We start from the raw sequence: 22,020 nt of genomic DNA on the forward strand, positions 1-22,020 counted from the left end.
ATTGCAGCCTGGTCATCCTGGAAGGGGGATTACCTCATGCGCGGTCCCTTTGAAAGGTTTATTCATTTACCTCATGTTGAGGTTTCGAGTTTTTCCTTGCCCTCCTGTAGGTTTTAGATCAGGGGATGGTGTAATAAGTCTCTCGTTTGCAATAATCTGTGGTCTATGCAGCCCTTTGAGACTCCTTCTGATGAAGGGCTATACAAATAAACATGACTTGACTACACCAGTCCATCACAGTCGCACACACAGGTTCAAACGTCCACCCAACACCCCACAAGCCATCACCAACCTCCCCCTGTGATAGCATTTGCTGTGTGTTTACTGTACTGTCCCAAACAAATACAAGACATTGATATCAATGAGAATGAAGACAACTCCATTCAAAATCCACGGAGCAGTGAACCAGCATAACCGAAGTGCGATGGAGCAAGGGGTCTCTATAAAAACACTCAGTTTGATCCCCAAGAACCTGAAACTAGTACAAGATTCTGATCCAGTCCACAGGCGGAAGAGACGGCCTTCCACTTTGACGGTTCCGGATTCTCATTGGTCCAAAAGTCTCTCCGAGCCACTTCCACCTCCATCGTCTTGTTGTTTAAAACGCTGTCGCCGGGTGGATTACTCTTGTACTTGGCCTCCAACAACACGGTATAACCGCCACCCAAAAATCGTCATCATGAATTTGTCTCAAGGTTTTTTTTGTCTCCTGCAGAGGGACTTCCTGTCCATCGAGCTGGTGGAGGGCAGTGTTCGATTGACTTTTGACCTCGGTTCTGGCCCTCTTGTGCTAACTTCCAGCAGGAAATACAACACTGGTGTGTGGTACAAGATCACGTTGCAAAGGAACCGGCGCAAAGGTAAGCACTGCCAACTGATGGAAAAATAGTCTCCTTTTAACACCAAACCGATGTACTGTGACAGTTAGCCTGGAATGTAATTAAATTCTTATTACTCGTAAACCACCCCGCTTTGAGAAAAGAGATTCTGGTATTAGATAGATAGATAGAACAATACAATAATAAAGCAAAAAGAATACAATATACAAATACCCAATGTGACCTGCACTGTAGCGTGTTATATGGAGTGTCTAGATAGTGCTCCACAGATCACATATTGCAATAAAAAAATACGGTAATATGCAATGTAGGGGGTGTGGTGTAATGTGGGCCTTTACTCTGCCGGGTAGAGTTAAAGAGCCTCATGGCATGAGGAAGAAAAGATCTCTTCAGTCTGTCCATAGTACAAGACAGTGACAGCAGTCTGTCGCTGAAACTGCTCTTCTGTCTGGAGATAATGCTGTGTAGTGGATGCGATGGATTGCCCATGATTGACCACAGCTTTTCCAGTGCCCGTCTCTCAGCTACTTTTGTCAGGCTGTCCAGCTCTGTGCCCACAACAGAGCACAGATTGGATTGTTTGTAAACCACAACCACATTTTTAGAAAATAAAAAACATGGGAGAAATTTGAACGAAATGACCGACTCCTTTTTCAAAATAAAAGTTTGACCCTGCCTGGGGTTTCTTTATAACCCTATTATAACTTAGTAATTTGAGCGAGATTCCCGTAAGTGCATTACCATTTTTTTATGGACTTTTATTTTAACCCTATCATAACTTCGTCCTTTGAGCCAAATGCCTTTAAGTGTATAACACCTTAAGTGTATAACACCTCCCTTATATTTTTTATTCATTTTGTTTCTTTTTAGGTTACCTGTCAATCATGGCAGCAGACCAATCATCTGAGAAAGAAGTCCTGGAGACGGAGTCACCTGGAACAGCCTCTGATCTCAACCGTTCCGACCTCGACCCTATCTACATCGGAGGGCTTCCCGCTTCCCGTCCAATCAGGTTCGGTTTTTGGGGGGAACTGGATGTGAATGGATATCTGATCACAAGCTGTTGAATATTAATTTGGTTGCTAGGCGACAAGTTGTCTCTAGGTCTTATGTTGGCTGTATTAAGAACGTGGAGATTGCCCGGTTGAACTTTGACCTGCTACGGGATGCATATGGAGTCAAGAAAGGCTGCATTCTTGAGGTGCGTGCACACACAGACACTCTTGACTTTGGACCTCATTTCTTATCATTGTTCACATTTCTTATTCTTAGGCTGTGCGCAGTGTGTCAATGTTAAGTGGTGGCTACGTCCAAATCGCTCCCCAATCGCTAGGTCAAGAGGCGGAGCTTCTCTTTTCTTTCAAATCCAACAATCAATCAGGACTACTGTTGGCTACCATCGCGGATAGCCATCCTCAGCCACGGGTTTGATTCCACTAAAGCGAATTCCCACGTCTTTAGTGATCCTTTGCTCATGCACACCTGTCCTTCTGCAGCACTTCCTGTCCGTGCATTTGGTGAATGGATCTTTGGAGGCAGAGCTTGGAGAAGCAGGCACAGACGGACGGCGAGCGTTGGTAATGGCGGCCCAAAATGGCAGATCCTTCGCTGACGGAACCAAACATTCGGTTATCGTTAACATCAACAAGAAGTATGTGTAACAGTGGAAACTGAAATCGTCATCAATCTAACATCCGTCTGTCTCTCAGGTCGCTCTCCATCCAAGTCGACGAGGGAAACGTAAAATCCGTCCCACTTTTTCCGGGCGTATTTTCCCGTTTGGCCACGACCTCTTTTTTTATTGGAGGATTGCCTTTGGGGACTGAGGCTCATTTTCCAATGAGATTAAAGAAGATTGTTACGTCGTTCAGAGGATGCATACAGCATCTGGTGCTGGGTGGACGGTCAGTTTTAAGCATAAAGACACACACTGTAAATCATCTTGAACAAAACGGACGTCCAATCCGATAGGCTCATCGACCTGTCAGCAGCAGTCAGGTTCGAGGGGGCGGTGCTCGACAGCTGCCAATTGGAGGAGAAGGTCCGAGGGGCGGTGCTTCCGGAAGACCAGGATGTAGAACTCACTATGGATCCTTCCCAGCTGTTTGTCACTCCACCTGCCCATCTGACACCTGCTGAATTTATGGTAATTTTAACTAATTTAGTAGCCTTACATATAAATATGTTTCAGAAGCATTGCCCCTGAGTCCAATCGTAAAAAAAAAATTAGTTTGTTTTATTTTAAAAGTTAGTACACTGGCTTTGGTGCTGCTTATAAGTCAGCACTAAGCCTCTGGCAATGAATTAAGTAAGATAAATCACCACTAAATGGCCGGAGTGACAAATGCAAACAAAATGTCTAGAGCCGCAAAAAATTAAAAGCTTTAAAAAGCTTTATAATATAAATATGAGTTACATAAGCCTACTTTCAAAATTAATTTAATGCTGCACTTTATGTGGGGTATAATACACTACATGACTATTGTAGGATACCTCCTTAAGTTTGACATATTTACAATATAAAACGATTACAGTATGTTTCATTTCTTTAAAAAACTACCGAAATGCAATAGACAAATCCCACTTTTGATGTCACTTTCATTTTGAGGATTGGAAAGAACCCCAAAATGAAACGCGCATAACATGCCCCCAACGTGCAACAAAAAGAGTGCAATGAAACGTACTGTGCATTTATTTAAAAAAAAATGCAGCTTTTTGGTTGGGTAAATAAAATCACATTGATGCAGTTTAAGTTTGTCTCTTCTACAAATGTCAAACAAGTCAGTGCGTGGGTAAAACACAGCAGCAGTATCCTCTCTCGCTCTGTAAGTACAGATGCTTTACGGGTCAATGCTTTATTTTTTGTAAAAAAAAAAAAAAAAAGCTGACAAAGGCCTTTAGTCATTTTTGTGACGGAGAGGGATGATTTTTTGTGCACATTTTGTGCACGTCCACGGTCATCATGGTTACCAAAAATCATGTGATCATGCCACAAGAAACATCGGGGGCTGTTGATTGTTCTTGCTCTTGCAATAAAATATTATTTTGCAAGCGAGGTGCCCTTTTTCTATAGAAAACATTTTTTATATCAGGGGTGTCCAAACTTTTTCAAGCGTCGAGCTACTTTTTGCTACATACCCAGTTTGATGTACATTTCCAAAATAATACTTACTATAGTAGTACTATATTAATACTTAATTGTTGGAAGTAGAAACAAGAGATAAAACTAGACCAAACAAGAAAAAAAGAGAAGGAAAGCAGAAATGACAAAGAGAAAAAAATAATAGGGGAGAAAGAAAAAAAGAAGGAGGAAAAAAATAGAAAAGAACAGAGAGAGCAAAAAAAGATTTGGAGAGAGGGAAAGAGCAGAAGAAAGAAAGGAAAGAAAGAAAGAAAGGGATACAGAAAGAGACAGAAAATGGATACAGAGAGACAGAAAAGGGAGAAAAAGAAAGAGACTAAGAAAGGGAGAAAAAGAAAGAGGAGTATAAAAAGAAAGAAAGAAAGATCTGTGGGCACCTCAGCTGTTCTAAGGGGGGCACCCAAGTGTTTGCAGCCAAGGGTCGGAGACCCGTGGTTAAGGTGTTGGAGGTATAACAAACGCAAAAAAAAAGTGATGGTAAAAGCTAGAAATATACTTTTTTCCTAATGAAAGAATGACGCTTTCTTTTGATATGTCCTATGCTTATATGGCTACAGAAGTAAATTTTCTGTAATTCTTAAAAAATGAGTCAAAATGGCCAAAATTGGCTGGCACCGGCACTTCCAATTTGAGAGAAACATCAGGCGAACGGAAGGAGTTTATAATAACGATGATACATTTTATTTCAAAGTGCCTTTCTTGGCACTCAAAGTCGCTATACACAGAATAAAAACAATTACTGTATTTTCCGCACTATAAGGCGCACCGGGTTATAGGGCGCACCCCGAAAAAATAGTTTTTGGTCCTATTTTTGACATACATAAGACGCACCGGATTATAAGGCGCTACAATGGGAACGTGGACAAAACAGTCAGATAGTTCAGTCCAACTTATTACCCCCTTAACATTCCGAAAGCTTGCAAAGACGCAAATACGTGTCGAGAACACGTGCGGATGCGGTGTCCGTAAGATGTCACTCAAATGCATCGTTCCATCATTCGGAAGGTTAAAGTCTTGGGATTCAAGAAATGATAACCATTCCTTAGTATCTATTTTCTTTTTCGCTCGCAACTTTACTGTGCACATGACAATAAACACTTGGAATTGAGTTTAATTTAAAAATAGACACTCCATTCCATCCATTATCTGCACCGCTTATCACCGAAACATCGAGTTCAGTCTGAAACAAGATACAGGGACAATATAAAACCCGGAATAGCTCACCGAAGTCGTTGTGTTCATAATAATGTGCAGGCAATGTCCTCTTATATCCGTGAGGGTAGTGAATCCAGGAGAATACAATATTTACAAATACAGAATAGAAAAAAATGCTTTCTCTATGCCGTCAGCCACATGCTATACGCATTCATCTTTTTCGGCCAATTGCAGGCTTAGTTTCGCCGTTTAAGCCAATGGCAGCCTGTAAATGATAAAAAGGATCCGCCCCTTGACCTCCGAATAACTTTAGCCAATAGTGATCGATTCAACTGATGATTGATACATCTTTTTTGGCCAATTGCAGGCTTTGTTTGCCGTTTAAGCCAATGGCAGCCTGTAAATGATAAAAAGGATCCGCCTCTTGACCTCCGAATAACTTTAGCCAATAGTGATCGATTCAAATGATGATTGACACATTGGTTAGCCAATGAAACGCCGGTAAATAAATCCCAGCATCCACCGCGTACTACTTGGCGTTCGGGGGAAAATCTAGTCGGCGGCTGCAAGTTAGTTGGAAAACTTTGCAACTTTAAAATTGATCCATAAATAAGGCGCACTGTATTATAAGGCGCATGGTCAGCTTTTGAAATAAATAAAGGCTTTTAGGTGCGCCTTATAGTGCGGAAAATACGGTATATCAATAAAAGCAGATAATAAGTATAGAAATGAAAACTAAAGTCCTATAAAAAAAGGGGGAGTGTCAGAGACCAGAAACGGAGACGGTACCCACTTGCATTCGTTTTTCTCAGTTTTATTTAGAAGGAGGAAAAGGCTTGCACCCACGATCTGGTGATCGTCGGTCATGGGTAGCAGATCACTCGGAACGCGGAAGTGGCACTTCCGTGGCGAGCGAAGGCAGTGTCGAGAGCGGTGAAAGAACAGATCGATGGCCGGGATGGTGGAGAAAAACGTAATCGAGTTCAGAAAAGGGGTCGGGAATCAAATAGGAATCAGGACAGAAGAAAGTCAGGGTCAAATTCTGCTTATTGTATTCACCTTTATGGATGTTTTTTTGTTAAGGTTTTTGGAAATTACTGAACTCTAAAATAAATCACTCTAATGCCACACCTTTTATGTGTACAGTAGACCCCTGGGATACTTCAATCCCACCTTACATTATTTTCACTTTATAGTGGGGAATAAGATGTTTTTGGATCCAATTATTTTGCGTGCCCAAAAGCTTTGGGATGTTTGTGCATATGACAAGTTATGTATCTGAGATGCTTATCTGCTAATGGTCGTTCTATAAAATGCTAGTCTACTATTTGTCATGACGATATAGATATTCTATTGGCGAAACTACCTCCCACTATGTCAAGTCCAGTCAGGTTTATTTGTATAGCCCTTAATCACAAGGAATCTCAAACGGCTGCACAGACCACAGATTATTGCAAATGACAGACTATTATTAGACCCTCCCCTGATCTAAAAACCTACATGAGGGTGAGGGAAAAAAAAAAAATCAAAAACCTCAAAATGAGGAAAATGAAGAAACCTTGAAAGGACCCCACATCAGATAATTCTCCTTGCTCTTCGTTTCATTCTGAATCTCTTTGTCACTGCAATACAATACTGTATTTATTGTACTTTATTTATTTGGTATGGGTATTAAGACTTACACTGACGCAAAATGGAGAGGAAAAAATATAATAACTATGGAAATAAAGCTTGTCATGATCCATACATACGATGAGGCAATTAAGGCCAGAAAATCTTTTAACGGCATAACAATACACACTTGTGAACAAAATCATGTGGATCCTGGGGGTTTTCGCCATTAATTTATGGTTTCCACATTTATTGCTTAAATATTTTTTTGTATATTATTATTCTTCATCACATTGACCCCAAATATTTGGCGAATGTCTTTCAGTGTACGCCGGAAGCCGACTTGAGCTTCCTGCCCACAGCGGCTCACCTCGGCTCGTCGCGGCATAGTCACATGACTTTCACCATCGAGCCCAGCACCGTCCGCAAAAGGTAAGCCTGGGACAAGTTCTGCTTCAACGTCCACCTAAATTACCGAATTAGAAAAGAGGGGTCTGTAACATTTTTCAAGCGTGGAAAGCAAAGGGCACCTATTTTCGTATGCATTTCTAAAAGAATAATTTAGCATCTTGTACTTACATACTTTGTTATTGTTAGGTTAATTATCATACATAGAAAGAAGAGAGAAAGAAAGAGAAAAAAGGAAGGGAGAGGGAGAAAAAGAGAGGGTAAAACAGAAGAGGAAAAAGTGAAAGAGAGAAAAAAGATAAAAAAAGAGAGAAAGATAAAAGTAGAGAGGAAGACAGAGATAGATAGATAGATAGATACTTTATTCATCCCCGTAGGGAAATTAACACTTCCAGCAGTCTACCCCGTTGTTTATTAACGGATTAACATGATGCCCTAGGGGTGCTTGTAGCGGAGTGGATGACGTCACGCTAGTCCAAAAGTTCGAAATCCCTGCGGCAGATGCACCATGGCAACCGTGACACACACACGGGCTTGGCCAATTGGACACCATTGCAACTGTGACACACAGGCGCAGCCAATTGAGCGCCATGGCAACCATCACAAGAAAGAAAGAGAGGGTAAGAAAAAAGAGAGAAAGAAAAAGGGAAATTAAGATGGTTTGAGGGTAAGAAAGAAGGTAAAAGGAGGTGAAAAAAGGAAAAAAAGGGAAAGAAAGATGGAGAGGGCATGAGAAAAGGAGAGTGAAACAAAGAGAAAATAAAAATACAGAGATAAAGAGAGGGTAAGAAAGAAGCTAAAAAGAGCTAAAGAAAGAGAGAGAGAGTCAGTTGGGTGCAGTAGTGGTACAACAACTTGTGAGCAGCCAAAATACAGTCAACTGGCAAAAGTAACACACGGAGAGCTAACAGGGGCTAAACCAACCAGCAAACAGCAGGTTAGTCGGCTGCTAAATAGGGCTAACCGGGACAGATCGGCAAAAAAACACCAGGCTGGCCATATAAAAACATGCAATAAGCACCTAAGCTACCGCGTCAAACACGTACACAAGGCATAAAAGGAATGTATGCGGAAAATGCAGCAGGTAAACTTACCCACAGAAGCGTTTGATGATCAAAGCATGCAACTCGGATAAAAAAGTCCCTGAGCCAAGCAAAGTTCTAATTCACATGTTGTGTTGATGGGATTTCCCAGTTTGAAAGTCCTTCTTGTCCCTTCAACTGCATCACAGCGTAAAAAAAATATGAGGCAAATCGGTCAACTTTGAGACCAAATTTCTCGAGTCTCCCGGCGCCTGGGATATTCTGCAACAAATCTGCATGGTTTTGGAGAGGAACACTACACCAACGTGGTTCTCGCGCACACAGGGGTGCCCCCCCAAGGACAGTTGACTTGTTCTAAAAACAGGTCACCCGTGTTGGGTCAATGTGATTTTTTTTTAGTTACGATTTTTTTTGGGGGGGGTTGACTGAGTCTATTTAGATAGATAGATAGATAGATAGATAGATACTTTATTCATCCCCGAAGGGAAATTCACTTTTCCAGCAGCATCCCTAAGCTGAGAACAATCGAAAATAACTGAGAACAATCGAAAATAACACGGGAGCTGCTGGAGTTTAACCCCTATCTTTAATAATTAACCGGGTAATAACATAGTCACGACATAGCAATAACATGATAAGTTGTTATTTTCGAATTTCCCAAAAATAAAATCCAGTTCATGGGCTTCATGGAAAAAAAAATTATTCAACATTTTTCAAGCAATTAATCAAAAGAATAGAATGATAATTTATTCATGTATTAAACACATTTATCTATTTATCTTTTGAGTGATGTAAATGTAAATGGTCTGCATTTATATAGTGCTTTTCAAGTCATTGAAGACCTCCCAAAGCACTTTACAATGTGCTTCACACTTATTCATTCACACACACTCACACACAGATAGCAGTGTCAGCCATGCTATCCGGGGCATTAGGAATTCCCAAGGACACTTCGACATATAACATGGAGGAGCCGGGTATCGAACTTGCGACCAGCGCTCTACCTCTTGAGCTACAGCCGCCCCACAACAAACTAAATTTCAATTTATGGGCTTTATAAAGAAAATGAGCAAAAAATGTGCGTTTTTTTACGCTAGCTATGTGGCTACTTGTTTAGCTTTGTAGCTAGCTATCTTCCCACATTTGTTTCTATTAAAAAGCTATATACCTAGTAATTTGCATTTTTTGCTATTATCTAGCTAAATTTTGGCCTCCTTTTTAGCTTGCTATCTAGCTTGGTTTTTAGATGTCTGTCTAGCCATATAGATGGCTTTTTACTCTGTTAGCTATCCATCTACCTCACTTTTAGTTTTTTTTACCTGTTTACCTTTCAACTTACAAGCTACCTTTTTAGCCATGTAGCAAGCCATATTGAAAAATTGATATTTTAGAAATTCATATCAAATTAGGTGCCCTCTGCGCTAATTATTACAAAAAAGTAGCTTGGCTCTTGAAAACGGTATGAGACCCCTGCACAACACGTTCTGTGCCTGTTTGAGAACCAAAATTGGTCTTTAATCTCTTCAACGTCTTCTTTCTTGCTAGCGCGTCAATGAAGCTATCGCTTCGAACCCGAGCTCAGGACGGTTTGCTGCTGCTCTTGTCCGACACAAAACAAATGGACTTCGCCGTCCTGCGTTTGGCAGCCGGTCGGGCTTCGGTGTCGGTCGACCTCGGGAGAGGAGTCTCCTCCGTTGCCTCTTCGGTAGCAGTGAACGATGGGGAATGGCACACGGTGAGGGAAACCATCTGATCCAAGTAAATACATGATAGTATCTATTGATATCGATTCGATATATTTTGCTTGGAAATGTCATGATCATTGAATAATTGAACCTTTTCGGTTGCAGATCTTTGCTCTCTTCAGGTTGAGCTTTTTTGAAATGTTTTTGTAAATTCCTGTTTTATTTCCCTTCTTACTGTATAACATTAACTGCACTTGCGCGGCTGCGATCCTTTGCAGGATCAGTTCCAGGCTCCTCCTAGTTAAATGTTGTAGTGTCCTTAGGCAAGACACCCTTAATTTCCCCGATAAGCAGATAGGAGTCTTGTCTGAATGGGTAAAGTGTGAAGTGCATTGTAGATCTCTCTTCTTGGGACCTGAGAGGTCGCAGGTTTGATTCCCTTGCTCCGGGTTAAATGTGGAAAGTGTCCTTGGGCAAGACACTGAACCCCTAAATTCCCCAATAAGCAGGTTGGCGCCTTGCTTCCTCTGCTATCGGTGTGTGAGTTTGTGAATGGGTAAAGTGTGAAGTTCATCGTAGAGTGGTCGTCATGGGACCAAATAGGTAACAGGTTTGATTCCTGGCTCGTATGGGTTAAATATGGGAGTGTCAGTGAGCAGGACAATAAACCCCCATTTCCATCAATAAGTAGGGTATGCGCCTTGCATGGCTGACCCAGTTATCGGTCTTTGTGTGAGAATGGGTAAAGCGTGAAGTGCATCGTAAAGCGCTTTGGAGGTTTTCAGTGACTGGTAAAGCGCTATATGAATGCAGTCCATCGTTTACAACAAGATTAGACGTGGCACTCCAGGATATGGCTCGGATGAAAGGCGTACCTACTTATGTTGTCGGCTTCTCTGATTGTGTTGTGTGTGCATCCCTAGGTGACTTTGGACGTCAGTCGGCGTTCCATTCGAGTCTCTGTGGATGCTTTTGCCCCTGATTGGGTCCCAATTCGAGGAAACCAACTAGATGTCAACAACAAACTGTACCTGGGCGGACTACCACGGGGGTTCAACACCCGACGCATAAACGTAAGACGGACAAAACACAAAAACGCAATAGTATTCGAACTATCAATTTCTGGCTGTAGGCTACTACTGGCCTTCGAGGTTGCGTCCGCTCTATGAGTCTCAATGGCGTCACGTTGGATCTCTCTCGACCTGCATCGCAGCACAACGTCACTTCCTGTTTCATTAAAGAGGAAGTAGGAAGTTACTTCAACGGAAGTGGATACGCTACACTCAGTGAGTAGAAAATGTCGCCAAATCATTTAAGCCAGGGTTCCTCAACCTTTTTCAAACCGAGAGCTACTTTTTGCTGGTGCAAAAAGAGCACCTATTTTGACTTGCGGTTCTAAAACAATAACTTACTTTGTAATACTTGCTGTTGTTACTATGTTATTACCAGGTTATTAGAAGTGGAAATAAAAAATAGAAAAAGATAGACAGAGAGAAAAAGAGAAAGAGAAAAAAAGAAGGGTGAAACATAGAGGGTGAGAAAATAGAGAAAAAAGGGTGAAAGAAAGAGAAAAAGAGAAAAAAGAGAGGAAAGATAGAAAGACAGAGTAAGAAAGAAGAGAAAATGATTGTGAAAGAAAGAAAGAGAGAAAATAAAAAGAGAAATAAATAAACTGACAAAAATAGATAAGAAAGAAGAAAATGAAAGAGAGAAAGTAGGGACTCAGTCATTCAATTAAAAAAACATTTTACTAGAAAATTACAATGACCCAGCGCTGCTGAGCTATTTTCAGAACAGGTCTGCGGGCACCTCAGCTGTCCTCAGAGGGGAACCACGTTGGAGACGCCTGATTTACGTAATGGGTTGCCAAATATTTGGAAGCCTAGAGCTACTTTTTTGTTACTGATGAGCGTCTTGGCCAGGGTATGGCAACATGTTGAAAGAGCCATATTGGACTCATTTTTTTTTTTTGTTTGAAACAGTAAAAAGTGAATAGCCTTTTATAAGTCTTATAATGTATGCGACACATGCTTTAATTAGCTGTGTAAGCCTATAAAAATGACTAAGCTGGATGCAGCATATCCTGTGGAGAATAATGCACCACCTGACTACTCTGTTGTAGGATCACACTTTTATTTTATAACTTTTTATTTCTCACACAAATTTTGACAGAGGTTTGATTCCACACAAACACAAAACATACACTTGACACACCCATAAATTACAGAAGGAACAACAGGAGAGAAAAAAAAAGTAAAATAAAAATAAATAAATGTTAATACAATACAATCAATACAATAAAAAAGGGGGGGAGGTGTTTAGACATCAAGTAAAATTTGTGTGATAGGCTTCCATCTTTTCTCGAATTGGTCGAGTTTCAGTTGAAGTCTTGCAGTGTTTTTTTCCATAATGTACAGTTGCTTTAATTTGTCTCTCCATTGTTTTATGTCAGGGGGTTGTGGTTTCAGCCAGGACACTGTGATCATTTTCTTCGCTACCAGAAGCATAACCTTTAGTATATATTTCTGTTGACCAGACAGTAATTCTTCTGGCAAAATTCCAAATACATAGGCCATTGGGTCCAACCGCAACTCCCAGCCAATAATTAATTTTATTTCTGTCTGGATACTTCTCCCAAAATTTAATATTACAGGGCAATTCCAGAAAATATGCGTAAAGTCTCCGACCCCCCCCACAGTTACGCCAACATAGATTTGAGGTATTTTTATATTTTGAAGTGATAGAGGGAGTATAGAAGAATCGCATTTTTACTTTCCATTCAAACTCCCTCCATGTCGGGCTGTTGGTTATTTTGTGTCCCTCTTTCATTGTTTTTTCCCATTTGTTGTCTTTTATCACTACCTTAGTTTCTTGTTCCCATTTTTCCTTAACCTCCATGTCATCATTACTGAGATCCATTCTCAGGGCTTTACATAGTTTTGATATAACCCCCTTTATTGATTGTCCTTTTGTATATGATATTAATAATTCCTCAACTTTAGTTGGCTCCTTACATATTTTCCCACATTCATCACGTTTCTGGAGTTAATGCCTTAGTTGCAAATATTTGTAAAAATCGTTTCTAGGTAGGTCAAATTCTTGTTGGAGCTGTTTGAATGATTTCATTGCCTGTCCTTCGAATACTTGGGTGATCAACATCAATCTTTTTTGGGCCCATTTTTCAAATCCAACCTCCATAACCCTAGGTTTAAAGTCTGGGTTTTTCGCTATTTTTGTAGCCCTATTCGCAGATCTTGATACTTTTATTTTTTTTTTGTATTGTTGACCAAGTTTTAATAGTTCCCTTAATCCATTCATTCTGGATTTTTAAGTTCTTCCACCTCGTGACTGATATGTATAGTAACGATTCCACAGGCATATTTGGACAAGATCGCTGCTCCATGTCCACCCATATCGTATCTTTGTCTGTAGCAATCCACAAATTAAGTGCTTTAAATTGAGCTGCCCATAGTAATATTTAATATTGGGTAGGTCTAGGCCCCCTTTTTCTTTAGAAGCTAACAGGGTTTTGTATTTTATTCTAGGTTTCTTGTTTTGCCAAAGGAATTTTGCTATCAATCTATTTAACATTTTAAATGTGGGGATCAGAATAGGAAGAGATTGAAACAGAAATAATAGTCTTGGTAATATGCTCATTCTAATTGTTTCCCATCTTTCCAAATCTTTCCTTATTTCCTTTATCAACATTTCATAATTTGCATCAAACAGCCGTGTGGAATGTGGTGTAATGGTCACCCCAAGTATTTAAACCCTTTATTTGTCCATTTGAAATCAAATATCTGTTGGACATTTTCCTGATATCATTGCTACTGATTTGCTCTCATTATTTAAATACCCAGCTACTTATCCATATATTTTAAGGCTCTCCAACAGTGGTGGTATTGATAACGAAGGTTCTTTCAGCATTACCAACAGGTCATCGGCAAACAATTATATTTTATGTTCTATTCCTCCTTCATCTAATATGCCTCTTATTTGCTCATTTTGTCTTATTGATTCCGCGAGTGGTTCTATGCTTATTGCAAACCAGAGTGGACTTAAACAGTCCCCTTGCCGGACTCCTCTTTTGATATCGAAGAAATATGAGCAGTGACCATTTACTCTAAGACGAGATTTAGGATTTTTATAGATTATTTTCACCCATTCTACAAATTTATTGCGGGAAGCCAAGAGCTATAAGTGTTTAATGTAAGAAGCTCCATTTCACCCTATCGAAAGCCTTTTGTGCATCCAAGCTTAGTAACATCGAGGGTTGGGTCTTAGATTTTGTGCTTGTAATTATGTTTAGTATCCTCCTAATATTGCACATCTGGTTAGCTACTCCTCTTGCACTATCGGCACTATGGTAAAATACTATACGTAGCCATAATACAATACAACTTTTACTTATATCTGTACATTCGAGGAAACTGTGCGGGTCAGATGTATCGACATTTCGTTCTGTATACACGTGTACTAGAATGACAATAAAGTAGATCTGATCTGATCTGATCTATTGTTGCACCCTGCCTTCCCGGAATAAACCCTGTTTGATCATTTCTAATTAATTCCGCTATGAATTTCTGCAATATTTTTGCCAGTATGCTTGTAAGAATTTTTAGATCGTTACACAGTAAACTAACTGGTCTATAGCTTTCTTTTCCTTCTTTGTGCAAGACTGTTATGATGGCTTCTGACCATGATTTGGTGGGATCTCCTTTTGTTAGCGCATAGTTAAATACTTTATGCAGTACTGGTGTTAATTCTTCCTTAAAGCTTTTGTAGAAGACCCCCGGGAATCCATCCGTTCCTGGTGATTTATTTATTTTTAAGTTAATTATGTATCTTGTATTTCCTGTTTTGTAATGGGGCGAATAATGTCTAATGTATCCCCCCCTGTTAGTGTTGGTAAATGTAGTTTTCCCAAAAAGTTTTGTGCCGTGTGGTTATCCAAGTCATTTTCTGAGTCCTTGTATAAATCTTCATAATAATCTGCAAATGCTTCTGCAATACCTTTGGGTTTTACTAAACATTGTTTAGAGATAGGATGTTTTATTTGTGATATCATTCTATCTGTTTGGGCCTTTTTAAGTTGGAAGGCTAGCAATCGACTGGCTCTATTGCCCATTTCATAATATCTCTGGTTCACAAAACGCAGAGCCCCTTCTGCTTTATTTGTCAAAAGTTCATCTAATTTGCTTCTGGTTGTTTTTAATACCTGTAATCTGGATTCATTTGGTGTTTTTTTATGTTCTTCTTCTAGTTCCTTAATCTTATCCTCGAACTTTATTTTTTAGGTTTTTGTTGCAAATAAAACTCGTATAACAAAATTTCTCGTGTTCAAATGTGCTCGTATGAAGAGGTACCAGTGTACTATGTTAATACTAAATTGTTATTGTTAATGACACTAAGTGATATACATATAGAAATGATACACACATTGTTTATATTTTTGAAGAATTTATCATGTTTTGAAGACACTGATCATGTCAAGGATTTTATAAGGCCAGTTAGAAAGATTTCCTAGAAAATCAGTCTTTTGAGCTATTTTCATAAGCGGTCTTTGGGCTACTTGGTGCCCACGACTTCACGTTGGTAACCCATGATTTACGTTTGTGTGCTCAGTGCGAGAGGGATACAAGGTGGGCTCAGACTTGTCATTGACTTTGGAGTTTCGGACCGGAGAATCAGATGCGGTCCTGCTTGGAATCAGCAGTGCTAAGGTGGACGCCATCGGACTGGAAATTGTCAAAGGACAGGTAAAATATTAGTATTATTATAAAATAAATTGACATCTACAGCTGTTATTGGCAGTGTGTGCATCAAATGAGGTTTGACGTTAATTCCTGTCAATGGTACTAAATGTATTGAATACGATTTGACATATAGTGCCTTGAAAAAGTATTTGCCCCCTTCCTGAATGTTTTTTTTTTTTCTTTGCACATTTATCACTCAGTAAAGTTTCAGATAATCAATCGAATTTTAATATCACACAGACATAACTCTAAGGAGTATTTTTTTTCAATTTATCAAGGCACAAAAAATAAATCAAAACTTAACTGGCCCTACGTGAAAAAGTATTTGCCCCCACATTTTGGGAAAGTTGAGTTCAATTCCACAGGCCATACCCAAAATCGATTGCCACCACCTGTGTTGAAACAAGAAATCACTTCAATTGGATCTTTTAGACAAAGTGAAGTAGGCTATAAAACTTCAAGAACACAATTAACATGCCACCATCAAAAATAGAACAAAATAGGAAAAGTGATTTATTCATCCAGAAAAGGTCACAACGCCATTTCCAAAATTGTAGGGCTCCAGCAAACTACTGTCCGAGCCATTATCCACAAATGAAGAAAACTGGAAACGGTGGCAAACCTTCCCAGGAGTGGTCGACTAACTAAGATTACTATGAGAGTGAGAGGACGTCTCATCCAGGAAGTTAGAAAAGAACTTTGAAAAACATCGAAGGAACTGCAGGCTTTGATGGCCTCAGTTAAGGTCAGTCTTTGTAACTCTACTATAAAAAAAGACACTGACAAAAAAATGACAACCACTGGGGAAAACCACTGCTGTCAGAAAAGAACACAAAGAATTCCCTCATAATTGCCAAAAAAGCGTCTTTATCCTCAAAAAGTTTGGAGACACTTTTTGGAAGGTGTGCATCCTGTTACATCTGGTGTAAAAATGGCACAGCATTTGATAAAAAGCAGTTAAGCATGGTGGTGGTAGTGTGATGGTCTTGGGCTACTCTGCTGCCTCAGGACCTGAACAACTTTCTGTTGTTGACGAAAAAATGTAGTCAGGCGTTTACCAGAAGATCCTGAGGGAGAACATTCAGCCATCAATTTGTGCCTTTAAACTCAAGCGCTCTTGGATCATGCAACCATATAATAATCCAAAACACACCTCTGAATAACTCCCCAAAGACTTAATGGAGGTTCTGGAGTGTCAAAGTCTGGATATAAATCCAATTGAGATATTGCGGTGTGGCCTTAAACGGGCAGTTTATGCTAGAAAACTCGCAAATATGGTAGATTTGAAACCATTTTGCAAAGGAGAGTGGGCCAAAACCTTTCCATAGTGGTGTGAATCACTCGTTACCAATTATCGTGAAGGTTTGTTTTGTGTTATCGCTGCCAAATGTGGCCCAATTCACTGTTAGCTTCAGAGGGCCAGAGAGGTTTTGATTTTTTTTGTGGCTTGATAAATGGAATCAACATTTGAAAAATGCATTTTGTATTGCCTCGGGTTGTCTCTGTGTAATATTAATATTGGCTTGATGATCAAGCTCAGTAGCCTAGATGGTAAGGCGCCCGCTTTGAGACTGGGAGGTCGGTGGTTCGCGCCCCGGCCGAGTCATTCCTAAGACTTAAAAGTGGTCGGCGGCGCCCTCTGTTGGCTGCGGCTGCATCGGCTCGCTACAACGGGTCAGGTGCAATCGACATTTCGTTCTGTGTACATTGTTACACAGAATGACAATACAAGGAAATTATTATATTATTATATATTATAAAACTTTTGTGGTTGATTAATATGCCAAAAAAAACCACAAAAATCAGGAATGGGGCAAATAGTTTTTCACAAAACTGCATATGGCAGTCAATTAATATTGGGTTAATTTCTAATATATTTGTGTGCACAGGTGGTGTTTAACGTGAACAACGGGGCAGGCAGAGTGCGAGTCGCCACTGGTGGTTCTGCGCTTTGCGATAGACGCTGGCACCGCCTGCTGGCCCGGAAGACCAAACACACACTGAGTCTGAGCGTGGACGGGCGGAGCTTCTCCATCACCAACCCTTACCCACAATCCACTTCTGCCGAGACAAACAATCCTGTGTTTGTGGGCGGGTACCCAGGTAAGCCGGACCACAGATATGTACAGAAGACGTCAGCGTGCCGTAGCAGCCCGTTAACTAGCGTGCCTAAGTTGCGTGCTGTTATTACAGAAAAAGAATTGAAGAATATAAAAACAAAGCAAACAATTTATCAAAACAATTTACAAACAGGGCAGCACGGCGGCACAGTGGTTAGCGCGTGTGCGGCACAGTTCTGAGGTCATGAGATCGAACCTCCTGTGTGGAGTTTGCATGTTCTCCTTGTGCTTGCGTGGGTTTCCTCCGGGCACTCCGGTTTCCTCCGACATTCCAAAAACATGCATGTCAGGTTAATTGGCCGGTCCAAATTGTCCCTAGGTGTGACCTGTCTGTCCCTGTGTGCCCTGCGACTGGCTGGCAACCAGTTCAGGATGTCCCCTGCCCACTGCCCGATGATTGCTGGGATGGGCTCCAGCACCCCCGCGACCCTACTGAGAATAAGCGATGCAGATAAAAAAATCATTTATGAACAATTATAGAAGTTACAAACAACTGCATTAAAGTTTTAAAACCTAATATGAAACATATTAAATAAACTATTTGCAATCAAAATCAACGTTGAGCGAATATTTTAAAACTTAAAAAAAAAACAAAAAACTTGATTAACCTTTTTGTAAGGAATGTCTTATTTTTATTTTGCAAATAGCGGGAAACGAATATCCATATATATACACACTGCTTGGGGTTGTCCATCGATACGATGATGACCATCTTCTTTTAATTGTGAGTCTGCTGATGTTTGAAGAGTCCGATCCTGGATCCACAGATGCGGTTACAGACAGAGCATGTGAAGGGGGTGCTGGGGGGAGCAGGGGTGGCCTGGCGAGCATGTCTCTTTGCACGCTTTGCTGCACGGTGTTGCATGCGCTTTTCCTCCATGTAATCCACTCCATGTGAGCAGTGGGAGCGCCAGAGGTCTCGGCAGGAAGCAAGTTCCTCCAGTGAGGAGGGGTTTATCCGACATCTCTTCAGGATGTTCTTCATTTGGTCTTTGAACCGCTTCTTCTGCCCACCAGCACTGCGTTGGCCTAGATGTAACTGACCATAGAGGATACGGCGTGGCAGTCTGTGGCTGGGCATTCGAACAACATGCCCCAGCCACCTAAGTTGGCGTTGGGCCATAATGGATTCCATGCTGCAGCTGCCTGCCCTCTCCAACACCTCTGTGTGCGGCACTCTGTCCCTCCATGTGATGCTAAGGATCTTCTGAAGACATCTTACATGGAAGGTCTCGAGGCTCTTCAGATGGCGGCTGTAGATAGTCCATGCCTCACATCCATACAGTAATGTCGTGATACATACAGCTCTGTAGACCAGCATTTTGGTGTGGAGTCTAAGGTTGTTGTTTTGAAAGACCCTTATCCTTAGTCGACCGAAAGATGCTGATGCTTGCTTGAGGCGGCTCTGGATCTCATCATCCAATGAGCAGGTGTCAGACACTATGCTCCCCAGATATTTGAAGGTGGGCACCATGAGCAGGTGTTGCCCTGCTGCTGTGAGGGTTATTGGGTTTGGTAAGAGGTCAGCACTGGACTGACAGAGTACCTCTGTCTTCTGGGTGTTGATCGTCAGTCCCATTCTGGTGTATGCAGTTACAGCTGCCGAGAGAATGTTTTGCAGAGCCTCCGGTGTATGGGCAACCAGGGCACAGTCATCAGCATACTGTAGCTCAATGATGGTCTCTGAAGTCAGTTTGGTAGTTGCCTGTAGCCTCCTGATGTTAAACAGGTTACCATCAGCCCTGAAGTTGATGGTAACTCCAGCCTGCTCCTCCATCCTTCTACGTAGCAGTGTTGTAACACAGACGAGGAAGATGTTGAAGAGAACTGGAGCCAGCACACAGCCTTGCCTCACTCCAGTTTCGACGCCAAAGGGCTCTGAGCTGTGTCTTCCAACTACCACTCTGGCCGTCATCCCTGAATGGAACTGTGCAAGAATGGTGAGAAACTTGGGTGGACACCCAAATCTCTTCAGGACTTGCCACAGTAGGTCCCTGTTCACTGTGTCAAATGCCTTTGAAAGATCGACAAAGGCGATGAACAAGTCCTTGTGCTGCTCCCGGCATTTCTCTTGGAGCTGACGTGTCACAAAGATCATGTCGACTGTTCCCCTGTCCTTTCGAAAACCACACTGTGACTCTGGGATGACGCGTTCCGATATTTTGGAGATGAGTCTGCGGAGCATGACCTTGGCAAGGACCTTTCCAGCAGTGGCCAACAAAGAGATACCCCTACTGTTGGAGCAGATGGATTTATCTCCTTTATTCTTAAAGATGGTCACAATGTTCGCATCTTTCCACAGTTGCGGGACACACTCTCGTCTCCACACCTCTGAAATATATTGAAACAGTGTCCGTGTACAGAGGTAACCTCCTACCTTGAGAAGTTCAGCTGGGATGTTGTCAGGTCCAGGGGATTTATTGTTTTTCAGGGTTTTGACTGCATGCAGGATTTCATTGAAAGTTGGCGGGAGGTCGAGGTCTGGCAATGTAGGATGTTCAGGGAGCTCTGAAAGGACAGTTGGGTCCACTGGGGTGGGCTGGTTGAGCAGGGTGTTGAAATGCTCAGCCCACCGCTCCACTATCATAGCCTGATCCTTGATTAGAGATGTTCCATCAGCAGATCTAACAGGTGCCAGTGAGCAGTGTCTGGGGCCATAGATGGTTTTTACTGCATCATAGAAACTGTGCATATCGCTTCTATCAGCGTGAGACTGGATTTCATTGGCTTTTGAGATCCACCACTCATTTTGCAGTTTTCTGAGAGTTCTCTGGGCCTCGGAACGAAGGGCTTGCCATAGCTTTTTATGGAATTGAGATTGTGGGTTGTTCAGGGTGGCTCTGTGTGCCTTGTGCATTCTGTCCAGGAGGGTTGAGATCTCTCCGGCATTCTGGTCAAACCAGTCCTGGTGTTTTTTAGTTTTAAAACCAACGGTTTGGGCTGCAGTGTCAAAGAGGGTGGTAGATATATAGGTCCACTTCTCATCCATCCCAGCCTCTGACATGACCAGCTGCTCAATGTTTGCCAGCCTCTCAGCTAGAGAGCAACGGAAGTTGTCAAGGGTGTCGCTACTGGAGAGTTTGGCACAGTTGAGTGTCTTCCTCTTTGAACCACCATGACGTGCTAGGGGCCGGACATGCATTCTGACCTTTGTCAGAATCATGCGGTGGTCGGTCCAACAGTCTGCCCCACGCATAGCTCTTGTAATGAGCACGTCCTTCAGGTCAGCCCTCCTCACGATCGCGTAGTCAATCAGATGCCAGTGTTTGGACCTGGGATGCATCCAGGATGCCTTATATTTATTCTTTTGTTGGAAGATGGTGTTTGTGATGGTAAGGTTATGTTCCGCGCACAGACTAAGAAGTCTCATGCCATTGGAATTAACTTTTCCAATGCCATGGGCACCAATCACACCATCCCAGTTTTGCAAGTTCTTTCCGACTCTTGCATTGAAATCACCAAGCAGCATGATTTTGTCATTCCTCGGGATGTGACTGAGGATGTCATCGAGTGCCTGGTAGAAGCGATCCTTCTCTTCATCATTCGATGGCAGTGTTGGTGCATAGGCACTAACTAATGTGACATGTCTGCATTTTGCAAGTGGGATGCGAAGAGTCATTAGTCTTTCACTGACACCCACTGGTGACTCTGTGAGCTTCAGCAGTAGAGTGTTCTTAATTGCAAAACCAACTCCGTGAAGATGGTGTCCGCCCATGGGGTATCCCTTCCAAAAGAATGTATAACCCTCCCCCTCTTCATTGAGTGAGCCTTCCTCAAGGAGTCTGGTCTCGATGAGCGCTGCCACATCCACATTATATCGCTTCAGCTCGTTGGCAATGAGTGCTGTTCTGCGCTGTGGTCTGTCCAGACTGGTATCCAGGAGTGTCCTTATGTTCCATGCTGCAATTCTAAATGCTATTGTTTTTCGACCGCATAGTGGAATGTCCCGACAGGCGCGGTTTCCTGTCCGGGTACTGTGCTGAGTGGGCAATCTTTAGGCCACCTTTTCTAGGCCTTTCCCCAATTGGGGTGAGCAGTGCGGCCACTAAATAGTGCTGCTCAGACGCACAGGGGTCTGCCGGAAACAGCTGCCACTCAATCCCAGCTGCTAACGACCCTTGCCCTGTGCCGCTGACGTGCAGAGGTCCAGCTAAGAGCTTCCAGCTCATTCAAACCTGCTCCCGTCACTGGTTACTCCATCGCCGCCAGACTTTTGTGGTCGGGGACTCAGGTAAAAGAAGATACCTGCGCAATGATGGTT

General features: G+C 41.9%; 1 protein-coding gene across 4 annotated transcripts in view; it reads left to right on the top strand.

The window, feature by feature from the left end:
• lama1 (laminin, alpha 1) overlaps window positions 1-22,020 on the top strand; it is an 85,952-nt gene that overhangs the window by 61,184 nt on the left and 2,748 nt on the right. For 3 of the 4 annotated variants that reach the window (XM_088322892.1, XM_088322893.1, XM_088322894.1), the window contains 14 exons: window positions 501-651; window positions 716-860; window positions 1,710-1,851; window positions 1,926-2,040; window positions 2,112-2,264; window positions 2,336-2,490; window positions 2,549-2,743; window positions 2,811-2,985; window positions 7,073-7,179; window positions 9,744-9,933; window positions 10,807-10,956; window positions 11,016-11,169; window positions 15,509-15,642; window positions 17,529-17,742. In XM_088322892.1, the coding sequence (XP_088179018.1) occupies window positions 501-651; window positions 716-860; window positions 1,710-1,851; window positions 1,926-2,040; window positions 2,112-2,264; window positions 2,336-2,490; window positions 2,549-2,743; window positions 2,811-2,985; window positions 7,073-7,179; window positions 9,744-9,933; window positions 10,807-10,956; window positions 11,016-11,169; window positions 15,509-15,642; window positions 17,529-17,742 (2,180 nt within the window). Of the gene's footprint in view, window positions 1-500; window positions 652-715; window positions 861-1,709; window positions 1,852-1,925; window positions 2,041-2,111; window positions 2,265-2,335; window positions 2,491-2,548; window positions 2,744-2,810; window positions 2,986-7,072; window positions 7,180-7,594; window positions 7,764-9,743; window positions 9,934-10,806; window positions 10,957-11,015; window positions 11,170-15,508; window positions 15,643-17,528; window positions 17,743-22,020 lie in introns of those variants that run through there. The other variant, XM_088322895.1, reaches the window with a different exon arrangement.

Source organism: Urocampus carinirostris, chromosome 18 (assembly GCF_059441175.1).
Source record: "Urocampus carinirostris isolate Australia breed hairy pipefish chromosome 18, RoL_Ucar_1.0, whole genome shotgun sequence".
Lineage (NCBI taxonomy): Eukaryota > Metazoa > Chordata > Actinopteri > Syngnathiformes > Syngnathidae > Urocampus > Urocampus carinirostris.